Source organism: Argentina silus (genome assembly GCF_951799395.1).
Source record: "Argentina silus genome assembly, chromosome: 13".
NCBI classification, from domain to species: Eukaryota; Metazoa; Chordata; class Actinopteri; order Argentiniformes; family Argentinidae; genus Argentina; species Argentina silus.
Genome location: NC_139667.1, coordinates 20,489,996 through 20,505,083, shown reverse-complemented (window position 1 = coordinate 20,505,083; position 15,088 = coordinate 20,489,996). Strand labels below are relative to the sequence as shown.

General features: G+C 47.1%; 2 protein-coding genes across 4 annotated transcripts; one reads left to right on the top strand and one right to left on the bottom strand.

Moving 5' to 3' along the window:
* Positions 1 to 395: 395 nt before the first annotated feature.
* Positions 396 to 8,283, top strand: LOC310814639 (microtubule-associated protein 1S-like; the record flags this gene model as incomplete). Its single annotated transcript, XM_083684132.1, has 10 exons — positions 396 to 555; positions 1,374 to 1,475; positions 2,599 to 2,681; positions 2,975 to 3,112; positions 3,265 to 3,775; positions 3,933 to 4,019; positions 4,243 to 6,947; positions 7,138 to 7,297; positions 7,562 to 7,779; positions 8,128 to 8,283. The coding sequence occupies 10 exons, from the start codon at positions 396 to 398 to the stop codon at positions 8,281 to 8,283; spliced, it is 4,320 nt and encodes a 1,439-aa protein (XP_083540258.1).
* Positions 8,284 to 9,951: 1,668 nt separating this feature from the next.
* On the bottom strand, positions 9,952 to 14,237 carry LOC310814108 (interferon-induced protein 44-like). 3 transcript variants are annotated; one of them, XM_083683377.1, is made up of 8 exons: positions 14,100 to 14,237; positions 13,256 to 13,766; positions 13,068 to 13,122; positions 12,482 to 12,677; positions 12,186 to 12,338; positions 11,866 to 12,037; positions 11,459 to 11,559; positions 9,952 to 11,194 (listed from the first exon to the last, which is right to left on the bottom strand). In XM_083683377.1, the coding sequence occupies exons 2-8, from the start codon at positions 13,734 to 13,736 to the stop codon at positions 11,006 to 11,008; spliced, it is 1,347 nt and encodes a 448-aa protein (XP_083539503.1). In that variant the 5' UTR covers positions 13,737 to 13,766; positions 14,100 to 14,237; the 3' UTR covers positions 9,952 to 11,005. The 3 variants fall into 3 exon arrangements, with proteins under 3 accessions (XP_083539503.1, XP_083539504.1, XP_083539505.1); XM_083683378.1 differs by having other exon boundaries at positions 14,061 to 14,197; XM_083683379.1 differs by lacking the exon at positions 14,100 to 14,237 and having other exon boundaries at positions 12,482 to 12,674; positions 13,256 to 13,745.
* Positions 14,238 to 15,088: the final 851 nt, after the last annotated feature.

Here is a 15,088-nt window from a genome sequence, read left to right as displayed (position 1 = left end):
GTTCAATGCCACCAATAAAATCCTTATTTATAAGACCTCTGCCATTGTCATTCTTACCTTTTGAAATCCTAATATGCCACTACCGATCTGTGTGTGTGTGTGTGTGTGTGTGTGTGTGTGTGTGTGTGTGTGTGTGTGTGTGTGTGTGTGTGTATGTACGTGCGGTATGTGGAGACATCATAGACATAACATTTGTGAGCAGAGTGTCGATCTCATTCAACAATCTTGCTATTTCACTATCACCATATACAATCAGAGTTTTCTCTCTCACACATCATGTAACCCTATAATATAAAGAGAGGCTCAGGCTCAGTCACATTCAAGGACTGGTTTACGCCCCTTCGCGACAGCCCTCTATGGTATTCCGATGACATCATATAAGCAAGCATCCCAATATGGCGTCCAGCCGGGTGGGTGAGAGGGAAGCGCAGCTGGAGCCGAGCCGTTCTGCGGCCACATACCCCGACTGCGATCACAAATATTCCCTCCTCATCGTCATCGGGGAGATCAGTTTCGCGAGTCAGGCGGAACATGTCGCTCAGGAGATCGAGAGAGGTAGGCGACTAGCCTACATACCGACGTTATTAGAACGCTGGGGCCATTCAGAAAATGTTTGCTCTCAAATTCTAAACTGATCCTGGATCAGCAACATTCTGTAGTGCAACTGCACTCCGAATTGAAGCAATTCACCACAGTAAATCAGAATTAGCTGTGTTTTTTTTTTATTTCTCGGTCCGCAGTGTTGTTGTTGTTATATCGTAATGGATGTAATGTAATGCATGACAAATAGTATCATACAGTCCACAATGGTCAGGCTTATTGCTAATGAAAATGAACGAATAGAGGAAGAGCGAGAATATATAATGTAAAGCCTGAGGTAGGCTATACTACATTTATTATATGGTATATGAATGCTGTCTGTCATGTTGTGAAATCATTTACAGTATGTGCAGTGTGGAGTGATTGTCACATTAACTAGCAGGTAGGGAGCTATGTCAGAAGAGGTGGAGTGAATAACACCCTATGACTGAGGCTAGGCATGCTGTCTGTCTGTCTGTCTGTCTGTCTGTCTCTCTCTCTGTCTCTCTCTCTGTCTCTCTGTCTGTCTGTCTGTCTGTCTGTCTGTCTGTCTGTCTGTCTTGTCAGTCAGTCAGTCAGTCATTCTGTCTTTCAGGTTCTCAAACCCCCTCCAGGTGTTTGTGGGTACTTAGTCTCAGTGTGTGTGTGTGTGTGTGTGTGTGTGTGTGTGTGTGTGTGTGTGTGTGTGTGTGTGTGTGTGTGTGTGTGTGTGTGTGTGTGTGTGTGTGTGTGTGCACACGCGCGCGTGCGTGTGTGTGTCTGTGTGTGTGTTTGACTGTGTTGTGGCTTTCTAGGTGTGCGTTCGTGGGATGTGGACCTGACATCTTGTAACCTGGACCTGCATCTCCGAGACTTCCTCAAACATCACTCTAACTCCATCTCAAAAAAGGGCACAGGTGAGCTGTGTGTGTGTGTGTGTGTGTGTGTGTGTGTGTGTGTGTGTGTGTGTGTGTGTGTCTCTCCCCTGGCTCTTTGACCCTGTTTTGTATTGAGATTGCTGGTTGCCATAGTGACCGGCTAGGTCTAGGATTCAGGAAGGAAGGAAGGAAGGAAAGGAAAAGGTGGAGGGGCTTTCAGCAAATTGTTAAATAAGGGCGGACTTTTGGATTGCGAACAATAGAGCAACTCAGTAGCTGTAAGCTCTATATGGAGTGTGTGTGTGTGTGTGTGTGTGTGTGTGTGTGTGTGTGTGTGTGTGTGTGTGTGTGTGTGTGTGTGTGTGTGTTGTGTGTGTGTGTGTACCCAGGGGACTCTGGCTACTCTGGGGGACTGGGGAACCAAGCAGCCAAACAACACTGCCATTATACAGCTGACTACTGCAGACTGGCTAGTAATCAGGCTGCTATCTCTTGGAGAGCAATTCAGAATGGAGGACTTGTTTTTATGCATCTCTATTGGATTAGATGAATTAGATTAGAATACATTTTGATCAGAACACAATGTTCTTTGCACGGAATGTGTTCCAATTCTAGGACTTTGTTGATATATTTATCCTCCTCTGTAAGAGAGAGAGAGAGAGAGAGAGAGAGAGAGAGAGAGAAAGAGACAGTCTGTGTTACATGCTGAGTGGATGCTTGGAGAGAATCTCTGTCTCTAATGGCTTCTATAGACATTCATCCAGCTAGCCTCTGATGCCGTAGATTGGATTTCCACCCCAGATGTGCCACACTTGGCAAACCAGCCTCAATCAAGCCCTCTGAGTCAGCGTTTCCACTCTTTTCCCCCTTTTTCATCGGAAAGGTAATCAATGGGCCAAGCACTCATCTCAATCAGCTTTTCTCTCTGTTTGTTTTAAGGTTCCTCCAGTCTTCCCCGGCTGTATGTATATGTATATACACCCCACCTTCCACTGACTTGCTTTCATTTGTTTAATTGTTTGCAAGCTTCTAAGCAATCACTTTCTCCATTTCTCTCCATGTCTGTCTCCCTCTCCCCCCTTTCTCTCCCTCTCTCTCCTCTCTCTCTATCTCTCTTTCTCTCACTCTCCCCCCCACCTCGGTCCCTCTTCTCTCCCTTTAGGTCAGAAGTGTCTGTGGTATAGTTCAGGAGTGTTTGACATTCAGGTGCTTATCAGATCGTCTCAGGAGCGTGTCTACTCTGAGGTGAGGGCCTATGGGGTCTTAGGCCTCCTACACTATCCAGCCATTGCACACTAACACTACACTACAGTATACTACACTTAACACAGTGCTGTTGGTTTCCATAACATTTTGTAAAATGGTGTCTGTTATTCATTGTTGACCCAACTACTGCTACTGTCATTTTTTTAAAATGTTTACAGTGTATGGCCAACATATGCAAAAAGGTTGCTTTGAGTGATAGGTGCACTTCACTAACGTTCGACACTCTCTCCTGGTCTCTCTCCTGGTCTCTCTCCTGGTTTCTCTCCTGGTAGGTGTGTGGGTTGCTAACCAGCCCGTCAGGGAAAAAGCTTCTTGTCCTGGCTGGGCAGAGTGTGGATGGGAGTGGAGACTTGCTGCTGGACAGAGGCCTATTCTCCCCACATCACCTCACACACATACTCACAGAGCAGGTAAAGCACGCACGCATGGCACACACACACACACACACACACACACACACACACACACACACACACACACACACACACACACACACACACACACACACACACACTTCACATGCCTGGGCACATTAACTACACTCTTATCTTCTGTTTCCCAGTTTGTAGATCAACGGAACGACACTGTCCCTGCACTCTCCACATCCAAACCAAGCCTGACCCTGAGCTGCCCAAACACAGGCCAGTGGAGACCCCTCCTGGAGAACCAGCCTCTCCAGACCCCCCTGACCCTCCACATCAATCCCCCGATGGTGTTCCCTGCCATGGATACCCTGGGGGAGCTCACCTCCCTCCTCTCTGACTCCCTCTCCCCCCTGTCCCCCTTCGACCTGCTCCCGCCCCCTGGTACCGTGGGCTTCCTGAAGCTCTCCCGCCCCTGCTGCTATGTGTTCCCTGCCGGTCGAGGAGTCTGTGCCTTCTTTGCCGTAAATGGGTTCACAATGTTGGTGGACGGGGGGTCAGAATCCCAGTCCTGTTTCTGGAAGCTGGTCCGGCACCTGGACCGGGTGGATGCGGTTCTGCTGACCCATGCTGGCACGGAGAACCTCCCTGGGGTCAATGCCCTACTGGACAGGAAGGTTGCCGAGCTTGACATGGGCTTAGAGGTCAAAGGTAATGATCATGATAATCACCATGGGGCTTATATTGATGAGGTATAGTGGTGTTATGAGACTGTGAATAAAGACTTTTTATCTCTCTCATTCTTTTCGTAATTCTCTTTCTTACTTGCTCCCTCTATCTCTCTCTCTTTCTCACTCTCTCACTCTAGATGACTTGGCTAAGAGGCTGATCTCTCCAGAATTGGGGGTGGTGTTCTTTAACGCTCCCAGCAGGCTACTGATGGAACTACAGCCATGTAAGCCTAAAATGAAAGATCAGTCATCCATGTAATAAAAAAAGGTTTTTAGTGATTGGATAAAAGTCACCATTGAATTATGTCTGATCATGTCTATTAGATATATTACGGTCAAGATGGCTGACTTTGCTCACTTTTTGACACTTTTTTGCACATGCAAATTGATGCCCATAGTCTTTCTTAGGACATCATGTTTGTCTCATCCTTCTTCATCTCATTCTAGACTCTGATAGCGTCCTGAGGAGCAGAGACCAGGCAGCTCGGACCATACAGCTCTTAAAGAAGTTGAATGTATTGCCACAGCCTTTGTTCCGGCCGCGGGGAGCCTCCATCGAGCCCCTCACCCTGTTCCAGAAGATGGGTGTGGGAAGACTGGAGCTGTATGTCCTCAACCCAGCCAAACAGAGCCAGGACTACCAGACATTCATGCAGGACTGGCCTGATGCCTCCACAACCCAGACCCAAAGCCAGACGCAGACCCAGTCTCTCCCATCTAGCCTCCCTGTGACGTCCCTGGCCTCTGTGTGTGCCTTGCTGGTGTGGCACCCAGCCTGCCCCCAGGAGAAGGTGGTCAGGGTGTTGTTCCCAGGTGCCACTCCACAGGGGAAGCTCCTGGATGGGCTGGAGAGGCTGAATGGTCTGGCCTTCCTCCAGAGACCCACGGTGACTGCTGAGGACTTGAAGGGGTGGGGGGAGGAGATGGGCCCCAGGCGAACAGAGAGCCAGGACAGTGGGAGGTCTGTGGGGAAGGAGACAACAACCAAGTCTGGGAGTGGGCGAGAGAGAGGGAGCATAGAGGAGGGAAAGAAGGAGGGAACGGTAAAGGAGAAGAGTAAAGTGATAAATAGGAATGGGCAGAGAGAGGAGGGGAAGAAAGAGGGGGATAAAATCAGACTGAGGGAGGTAGGTGTGAAGCAGAGAGCAGTGGCCCCAGACAAGGCCTCCGCAAAGAAAGGACAGAGGGATGTGAAAAAGGAAGAGAGGACGACATCAACTGGAAAGAGAGAGGAGAATGGACCGAAGAGAAAAGAACCAGTGAAAAAGGAATCTCTCCCTTCGAAACCAAAGAATGGAAATAAAAGCCAGGCCAAAAAGGAGGTTAAAAATGATGTCAAAACAGGGGGTAAGAGAACAAGCAAACCATCGGGGAAGGAGATCAAGACGGAGGCTAACTTAGATGCTAAGAAGACCCATGGACGTACAGGGCCACTAAAGAACCACTCAGCTAACGCTAACACAGGATCTATGACTGAAAGTGTAGCTACAGAGACAACTGGTAAGGAGGAAGCGAATCCAATGATGGATAAAGAGTCCGAGGAGAATCCCAGTGGATCCAAGATGTCGACTCCTGAGGACATGACGGCTGAGTTTCTCAGGCTCGGACAGGAAACTGAGAGAAAGGAGACACAGGAAGAGTTGCTAGATGAAGGCGAGAAGACTGGTGAGGCGAGAAATGAAGGGAGTGATAGAGGTGAAGTTGAAGAGAAGGACGGTGTCTCCCCAGAGATAAGAGAGGGTGGGAGGGCAGGCCAGAGAACAGAGGATGGGGATGGAAAAAGGGATGAGGATGGAGAGAGAACTGGGACTAGGGAGAGGGCTGATGGAGAAACTGGGGCTGAGACTGGAGACCAGGATGAAACCCTGGATGGCCAAGAGATACTCTTCTATAACGACACCGCTGACCACCCGGTCAAAGCTGTAGGGTTCCCCTCTCCTTTGACAAAGACCCCCAAGAGTGAGAGAAGCGTCCACTTGGACCTGACCCCTACAGAGTACACCCTCCTGGATGGAGCTCTTAGGGAGAGCCCCTCCTCTCGGCCCAGCCCAGAAGACCAGTGTCCACCCAGTGCTGAAGAGGAGACTGTGGATTCAGCCTCCCCCCAGTCACGGGCCAACAGTGCAGGCCACACACCCTACGGCTTGTCCCCAGATGACGTGTGGGTCTGTAGGGAAAACTTCAACAGCAAGATGTCCGGTTTGGGAACAACAGATAACCAGCCACTGGGGTCCTACAGGCAGTGCGAGGGGCAGCCGTGTGGCCCCAAAAGCACCCTGGAGAGCCACACACACACATCCGCCTCCAGAGATAAACATTTGAGTTTCCTCTCCCTGGGTCCCTTGAAGGAGGGGCTTCCTGATGTCTCTCCCTCGGTCACCACCACCACGACTCACTCACTACCAGCTGAGGTCAGCTCCCCCCAGTCTACTGAGGTGGATGAGTCCCTGTCCATGTCCTTTGAGCAGGGCCCAATCACTGCGAGCCAGAGGGAGGGGGAGAACTCTGACCATCAGTCCAATTCCAACGGGAACCATTTTGTGGACTCAGACTTCAGAGTGGGGATGACGTTGTCTTTGAAGAAGCCTCATAGGGCACTAGTGGCGGAGGGCTCAGAGATGGGGCACCCACCAGGTCCCAACACCCTCCATTTTGAGTCGCCACCTCATGACGTGGACCTATGCCTGGTCTCGCCCTGCGAGTTCAAACATTTCAAACCTCCGGGCTCTAGCCCTCAGGAGCCTCAGCTATTGGCTAACCCACCCTCATCTGGGTCGGTCAAAGCCAGTCTCCACGACCTATCAGACGACAGCGACCATTCCCAGGAAGTGGATGGTCGCCACGTCAGCAAAAACAGGGACACCTCAGCCAGCGAATCAAATGCCCATCCTGGCACAGAGGACTGCCCCTCCACGACAGCAGACGGAGCTCTGGACTCTGATGATGAGGAGTCCTATAGCGACCAAGCTAACTCTCTTCATGACCCTCTAACCCACCACACACTCCCTCAAGACCCACCCCCTGCCCCCCTGAAGGATGCCCCCCCTTTGCCCCCCCAGCCTGGCTCCTGCATGCCCATACCCTACCCTGACGCTGAGGCTCATGGGAAGAGTGCAAAGGCTGCTGGAATACGAGCTAAGAAGATGCAGGGGGTGAGTTTCATTCACATCAATAATGTGATGGATACATATAAAACAGTAAAAACTACAGCAGTGATAGTTTTACAATGAAATAATCTCTACAACAAATAACAAATAGTATGTTGTGGCTGCATTTATCAGGTGTATCGTGCCATGTTGGGATCAGAGTGTCAATAGTGTGATGTTCTTCTTGCCCTGTCAGGCATCAGAGGTGTCACAGAGACCAGGCTCGGCTGGTGGTCCCACCCAAACAGGGAGACCCAGGATGGGGGGTCAGAGTGGAGTCACCAGGGGGGTGAGAAGCAGCACCAGCCTGGATACCCACTCTGCCCCTCGAACCTTCTCCTCCAGCCTTAAGACAGGTTTAGCCAAGTCCTCATCCTCCACAGTTAACTGTTGAAGTAGTTATAATGCTGAATCTGATGTAATAACTATGTAATAACACTGTATTAGCAACACTTTCCCCTCTCTCTCATAGACGATGTAACAATGTACTTATCTGTACAAATAACATGTGAATACACTGCTCTGGAGACACTTAAAACAAAAAGAGACCCTTGCGGCTATAAACTTTCTCCATTTATACGTTGTCTTAGCAACACTTCCTCTGTCCATCTTTCTGATAGGTGGGAAGGCTGGTTCTGTTGGTGATGTCAGTGTGTATGTGGACCTGGCCTACCTCCCCTCTGACCCCGCCTCCCCTACGGTCGATGTGGAGTTCTTCAGGCGCATTCGCTCTTCCTGTTACATCATCAGCGGGGACAGCCCAAAGAGGGAGGGGCTTATGAGGCGTATGCTTGATGCATTGTTGGAGGGAAAGGCTTCCTGGTCCGACGCAGTGCAGGTTAGAGACAAACCACACATACAGACACACACACACACACACACACCCACACACACACACACACACACACACACACACACACACACACACACAATGTTGTTTAGGTCAGTTGGACACACAGCCACAGAACTGGTTACCCATATTGACATCAAATGTTCTGTGACAATAACATTCAGATAATTTTGTAGTCTGGGTGCCTATCTATTTCTGCTTTACCTAACTCGTTTGTCTTCATCCTGACCTCTCTCACCGCTCTCCACCTTCCCCCCCCCCCCCTCACCTTTCCCTCACCCCTCTCTCTTCACGCCCTCTCGGCCTCTCCTCCCTGATCTCCCTCTCTCCCTCTAGGTGACGGTCATTCCTACCTATGAGTCTGCAGCGATGCAGGAGTGGTATCAGCAGACCCTGGACAGACAGAGAGAGCTGGACATCAGTGTGCTGGGCTCCAACAGCACCGTAGCTATGCAGGACGAAACCTTCCCTGCCTGCAAGATAGAGTTCTGAGAGAGAGAGAGAGAGAGAGTGGGGGAGAAAGGGAGGGAGAGAAGAGAAAGGGGAGGGGGACACAGGGGAGGACACTGTGACAAAGGGTGGACCTGGGCTCTGTTCAAAACAAAGTCAATATCCAAAATCAGTAAAAAATACATATACTAGCTTATGGATGTTAAGTACAATGGAATGACTTACTGTGATGAAAAGGCACCTCATTTGTAATGCTCAGTGTTTGATGTTAAAGTTGTATGCAGAAGTGAGTGTTCAGAGGGAGATTTTTTTTAATTTTGTTGTACCGTATTGTATATTTCACTCACAGTATATAGATTACTAGAATTATGTCCTATATTGAATTGATGGTTATGATTGTAAAACTGATTATGAAACCAAGAACACTTTCCAACAGTTGTTGATAATTACTTACTTTGACTCATGTACAGTAATATTTCATGCACAGCAGGCTTATGACTATCAAACATCAATGTTTATTAATTGGGCACATCAATAGTAATGTTGATTAACTAGCTTCTCTGATATCTTGCTTGCAATTGATTGTAGAGGTGCCTAAATGTGTCTTATTTAGCCAAACGCAACAGCATGTTCTACCCACCCATTTCTCTCCTATCATCTCTCCCCAAAGTCAAAAGTGTGTATCATGTCTAATATGGTGTTTGTACTGTACATTACTGCTTGTAGTCTGGTTTTGTGTGCCACTGTTTTTGCCTTTTAACACAGCGGTGGTCGTGCCATGACCACCAGAGAGCATGATTGAACCTCTAGATGGAACATTCAGAGATAGAACACAGGTTTGTTTTCTATGTAGAAGTTGTCCCCCTAGGCACAGATCTAGAATCAGCTGACCACAGCCTTAGTGTGGTTAGTGTATGGTATGAGAGTTGAGGCTCAGTTTAACCTTCCTCAATACTTAACCATTAAAAGGAAAGCACAGAAACTGACGGCTTTTAGGGACAACTTAATATCCCATCATGCTCTCTGTGGTGCCTCAACACCTTTTTATGTCACCAAAGCAAAAGGCCTCACATCAGGTCTCCTGTTTGACTTATGATGGTTAAGGTTGGGAGTTGGGTATAGGAGAGATGAACCCAGATCAGTAGTCATGGGACTACTCATAGTAAAGGAATAACTAGGGCCCATGTATAGTAGCCAAACGAACTGTGCTTATGATCTCATGTGCCATGCATGTAGAAATATGTATGTTTCATTCATGATATTCATGAGAAGAGGCAGCCTATAGAGAACACTGTGAGAACGCTGCAGGGAGACTGGAGTGGAGTAAGCTGAGAAATACAGCATCAGTGCGAGGATGAATAGCCTATGGGAAAATGCAACATTTCACTTTTCAGTGTCTATGTATTGTTTGTGTAAAGTGTATGACACTTTAATTGTTTTGGGGGTTAATGAAATACATAAACATATGTGCATCACTTTGTGTGTACAGGCTGTGTGTATGTTTGCCTTGGGTAGTAGTAGAATAGTAGTATCCCACCTAGAGGCTGTGTGTGTGTGTGTGTGTGTGTGTGTGTGTGTGTGTGCGTGTGCGCGCATGTGTTTGACATGGATAGTAGGTTAGTTACTGAAACAGGGTTAAGATACTTGGCATGTATGCAAGCACACTATCACAAACACAGAATTTGGATTAGAAAATGAGAAAGAAAGAAATGTAGCTAATGATTCTTTATTCATGCAAATAAAGGTATATTGAAACAAATGAAAACAAGCACAATAGTAATTCTGCAGTAGGACAAGCAATGCATTTGTCACACAATATGCAGGTGAACGTCCTTTGCATAAGCAGCAATGGTCCAACTCAACATTTTGTACATGACAGCTCTAGTGGCAATGACAACTGTGGCTGAAATTCTAGGGTAACCACTCTGCACTTTTAGCTCTTTGGAGAGAAATAAAGTCTTGCAACGCCACAATATGAGTTGAGTATTTATTAAATGCTTGCAAGCATGGGAAGAACACAGAGCAGTCAACTAGTAAAGGTCTAAGCAGTAGTTAAGTGCTAGTCCGAAGACGCAGATTCAGAGTTCCCCTTTTATAGGGGAAGAAAACAATAAAAGGTCAGACATAGTTCATCTACAGGTCTTGGTGGTTGGAAAATCAGGTACCACATACGGGGCGAGATGAGGTGGTTTCAAGCCCAGTAGATGGAGCCCATGACCACGATGGCAATGATCAGGAGACATCCGATCGTCAGCCTCATTCCTCCGGATCTTCTAAATGGGTGCCAAGGTCATTCCCGTGGCCCCATGGTGTTTGTTTGTGTTGGAATCAGAGGTTACTAGCACGTGATTCTTGCTGGAGTCCCGGTGTGACCCGGTGTGACTCGGAGTCCCGGTGACTCGGTGTCAACCCAAGTCTTATCTACATAGGTAGCTCCATCTTTTTCCCCGCATGTAGTTTGTCACTAATGATGAAATACTGCTCTGTCTAACCACAACAGCTACCTAAACCTTACCTTAACCCTCAATTCAGAACTAATAAGCCTTTGTATTTGTACCTACACTGATTTTTTACCCATAGCAGTGAGCAACTCTCGCTCACTTAAAGACTAATGTTTTAAGTGCCAATGATATATATTGTATTAGAAGATTACATGAATTGGAAAAGCATCACAATAAATGTTTTAAGACATGGGAGTTCACCAAAGTATTACTACTCGCCACCAGTATTTTCTAGCATGGCCACTTAGCAACTCTCCTACCCCCTAATCATACTGTGCCTGCACCTCCTCATTTACATCATCAAAGAAGTTGTCTGCGAAGTGGAGCATCTGGGCCAGGGCACTGAGCAGGAGGATGTCAGTGTTCACGTCCAGATCTATCTCCCGGCTGTAGTTCTTCACTGGGAGCACACAGGACACGGACACACCAAGACATGCACTCACCTCACGGGTCTGGAACACACACACACACACACACACACACACACACACACACACACACACACACACACACACACACACACACACACACACACACACACACACACACACACACAGCCGATTTAGCAGTGGAAGCATGACAAAATGATGTAATTGTATGGCTCTTAAAGGGAGGACAGTTGGATAATTTTGTGAGTGCCACTTAGTGCTACAACATACAGACAACAAAGTGGAACACAGTTAAGCAACACATACTTCATACTTGTCATAACTCACCATCTTCTCTATGTAGTAGCTGAGATAGACGTTCCTCAGATCCTTTCTCACTGAGGGACAGGCTTCATCCACCTTGGTCAGCAGAACCAGCTGGGGCACAGCTACAAACAGAACAGCCTTCATTAACACACTGTGGCATTTAGAAGGGCTGTTTCCCCCTACTTCTCCCTGGACCAGAGCCCTAATTCAACCCAGCTACAGTGAGCTGGGCCTGTTAAGGGTAGCCTCACCCCAGCAGGTATGACAGAAGTGCAACTTTGCCTCTGCCTCATTCTTGCCTGCCTGCCAAAAAACGATGCTAGGACCCCCCCCGACACACACACACACACACACACACACACACACACACACACACACACACTCCTGCTTTATGATACATTACAGTAGTTAAGCCATCAGTGTCTTACCCATATTGTTAACCTTCTTGCGGATGGCAGCAAATTTCTCCACCATCTTGGCTGAGAGCAGTTTGACCTTGCAGGAGTCCAGCACGTACACCACACAGTGGATCCGGTCCTTCAGACCTGCAGACTTACGGAACATGGCATCCTCCGGCTGCAGAGACATGGTCGGGTTGAACTGCGGGAGGGGGGAAAAAGGCACTCAACCTTCAAGATAACATCCAAATTCAAATTCTCAAGGAACAGCAACCTCGCTAATGATGTTAGGGCAATGGTGATACTAAACCTGTGCAACAGGCCAACGTCTGTCCAAGGCCAGTCCTCACCCTGTATCGGTCGGCCACATTTCCCCTCATAATACTGGCGAAGTCATCTACATCCAGCCCAGCACTCTGACCCTCTTCCAGCCCCATGGTGTCACAAAGCACTATAGGGAGGGGCTTGCCTTCCCGCCCGTTCTTGATGCTGTACGTACGGAACTGGAAAGAAAAGGTTTGTGCTCAAACTACTGCAGTGGAGAGGCTGCTTACATCAAGCATGACACAAAAGTTCACTTTAAATCCTCACACATACAGCAGTAACACACAGACACACACACACACACACACCATTAGCTATGTACCTGAGTGGTCAGACTAGTGCCTGCGCTGCCAGTGTCGGCTTGGCCTGTCACATGTCCTCTGAACACTGAGTTGATGGAGTTGAAGAAGCTGGACTTGCCAGCTCCAACTTGTCCAACCAACAGAACCCGAGCCTGGGTCACTGAGTTGATCACAGGCTTATAACTCTTGACATAGTCCATGAGGTCCTTCCTTCTGCTGTTAATGATACAGAATAAGATAAGCAAATCGATGGGTGGAGAAATGAATGGGTACTGTGAGTAGATAAAGACAGACAGATAATCTATTGACTCACTGACTCATTATTCAACCATGCAGAATCACAATAACAGTAGCCAAAGTACAAGTTCCAGCTCAAAGTTTGCCATCATATGTACTAGGACACAAAGAAGTGTATAATAAGACAATGAGATGCTTACTCGCAAGCTCTCCACTCAGAGCAAACAAGGTAATAGAAATAAACAAGGTAATAACTTATATGAATGCCTATCAAAACACAATAGTACACAGACCACACATATCTGAGTATATAGCACATATGTATCAGAATTGCTATTACGCAAGCCAGCTTGTGAAACTTTACCATACCTCTCACTTTTCCAGTTGACATCTCTCCATGGAATCTCCAGGAGTTCCCCACAGTCTACCAGAGATTGAGTCAAAACAACACATCCACAACAGGATCTGGGAAAATATCACTTTACTCAAGAAAGGTTAGCCCTTCTGGAGGGGGGTTGCCTGACAAATGATCTCTCCTGAATCTGTCTGTCACTCACCCTCCACTCTGTACACCTCGCACTCAGTCAGCTGCAGGTCATTCCCAATTTGTGCAGGATCAAAGTTGTAGCTGTTGTCCGCTGCATTATATTGGACCGTGGGTGTGTTATTAAACAGGAACACCAAGGTACTATAATTTGGACCAGTGTTGCCATCTGTGAAACCATACTGGCCATTGGCGCTTGTCACATGCAGAGGATTTTCTCTCTCATCATTGATGCTGTAGAGAAAGGCTTTATCGTCGTTGATCACCTGTGAGGCCTGAGTATAGTCCTGGCTGGTGTAAGCTCCAAAAACAAATCCAGACGTGTTGTAGGCAGCAATGACGGTCGGTCCCTGGCAGTCACAGCGCTGGTGGAAAGCTGCAATGCCATAGCCATGGACACTGGCTTTGTAGAGCAGGCAGAGTCTGACATGGCCAAATAGAGACAGCAGCTTCCTCTCCTGATCCCCTGATAGGCTGGAGGTGATCACACTCATAATGACACCAAGGAACTAAGGAACACTCACCTGGTAGGAGAGACACACACACACTCACTCACTGCTCAGTTCGTAAGTCTAGATGGTTCAAGTATGATTTGCCATTTGTAGGTATTAAAATATACATGCAATTCAGTCCATTAGTACTGACTAGGTCGCTATACGCTTATACACTATATCCTAACACGATGCTGTTGAATTGCGTATGCATACAAAAGATAAGACACACTGACAAAAATACCAAACTAGAAGTAGGCCATCGTGCATTAACCACTTGCATAGACATTTTCTTCTCGTGTGCAGACATTAACAATATTGACTGACCTCAGTATATCTTGCTTTAAATTATGTCCCACTTCTTACCGTTTCCAAAATTGATTTGCTTTACCCTCGACTGTGTAAGAACCTCTCAAAGATGTACGTGCTAAATCGTCGCGTGCTTTTTCTTTGACTACTTTTTCATCTTCTATGGGGTTTTACGGCGGTTCGCTAAAATCGAAACTTGAATTTGGCTACTTTCGGTATCGCCCAAATGTCACGTCATATAATCGTATACTGTCACTGAGTAATTACATACAGTGCCCTGCGTAAGTAATGGGACAGTGAAGAATTATTTCTTCTTTTGGCTTTATACTCCAAAAGTCACATCATTTGTGAAGGTATGACAGCTGGCAATGTCTAGTATTGATTCTCGCCTTTGGAGTCTGCTATTGGTGTCTGTCAACATGAGGTGGCAATGCTATTGGTGTCTGTCAATGAAGAGGTGTCAATGAAAGTCAAGGAAGCCATTATTAGGCTGAAAAATCAGGAAGAAAATGTCAAAAACGTAGCCAAAACCCTAACCCTAACCCTGACATTTGGGCGATACCGAAAGTAGCCAAATTCAAGTTTCGATTTTAGCGAACCGCCGTAAAACCCCATAGAAGATGAAAAAGTAGTCAAAGAAAAAGCACGCGACGATTTAGCACGTACATCTTTGAGAGGTTCTTACACAGTCGAGGGTAAAGCAAATCAATTTTGGAAACGGTAAGAAGTGGGACATAATTTAAAGCAAGATATACTGAGGTCAGTCAATATTGTTAATGTCTGCACACGAGAAGAAAATGTCTATGCAAGTGGTTAATGCACGATGGCCTACTTCTAGTTTGGTATTTTTGTCAGTGTGTCTTATCTTTTGTATGCATACGCAATTCAACAGCATCGTGTTAGGATATAGTGTATAAGCGTATAGCGACCTAGTCAGTACTAATGGACTGAATTGCATGTATATTTTAATACCTACAAATGGCAAATCATACTTGAACCATCTAGACTTACGAACTGAGCAGTGAGTGAGTGTGTGTGTGTCTCTC

Coding starts and splice junctions, on each gene's coding strand:
- LOC310814108 (XM_083683377.1), bottom strand. CDS start 13,736: ATGAGTGTGATCACCTCCAGCCTATCAGGGGATCAGGAGAGGAAGCTG. Junction 13,123..13,255: donor CGAGGTGTACAGAGTGGAGG/GTGAGTGACAGA, acceptor AATCTCTGGTAG/ACTGTGGGGAACTCCTGGAG. Junction 12,038..12,185: donor ATGTGGCCGACCGATACAGG/GTGAGGACTGGC, acceptor CCCCTCCCGCAG/TTCAACCCGACCATGTCTCT.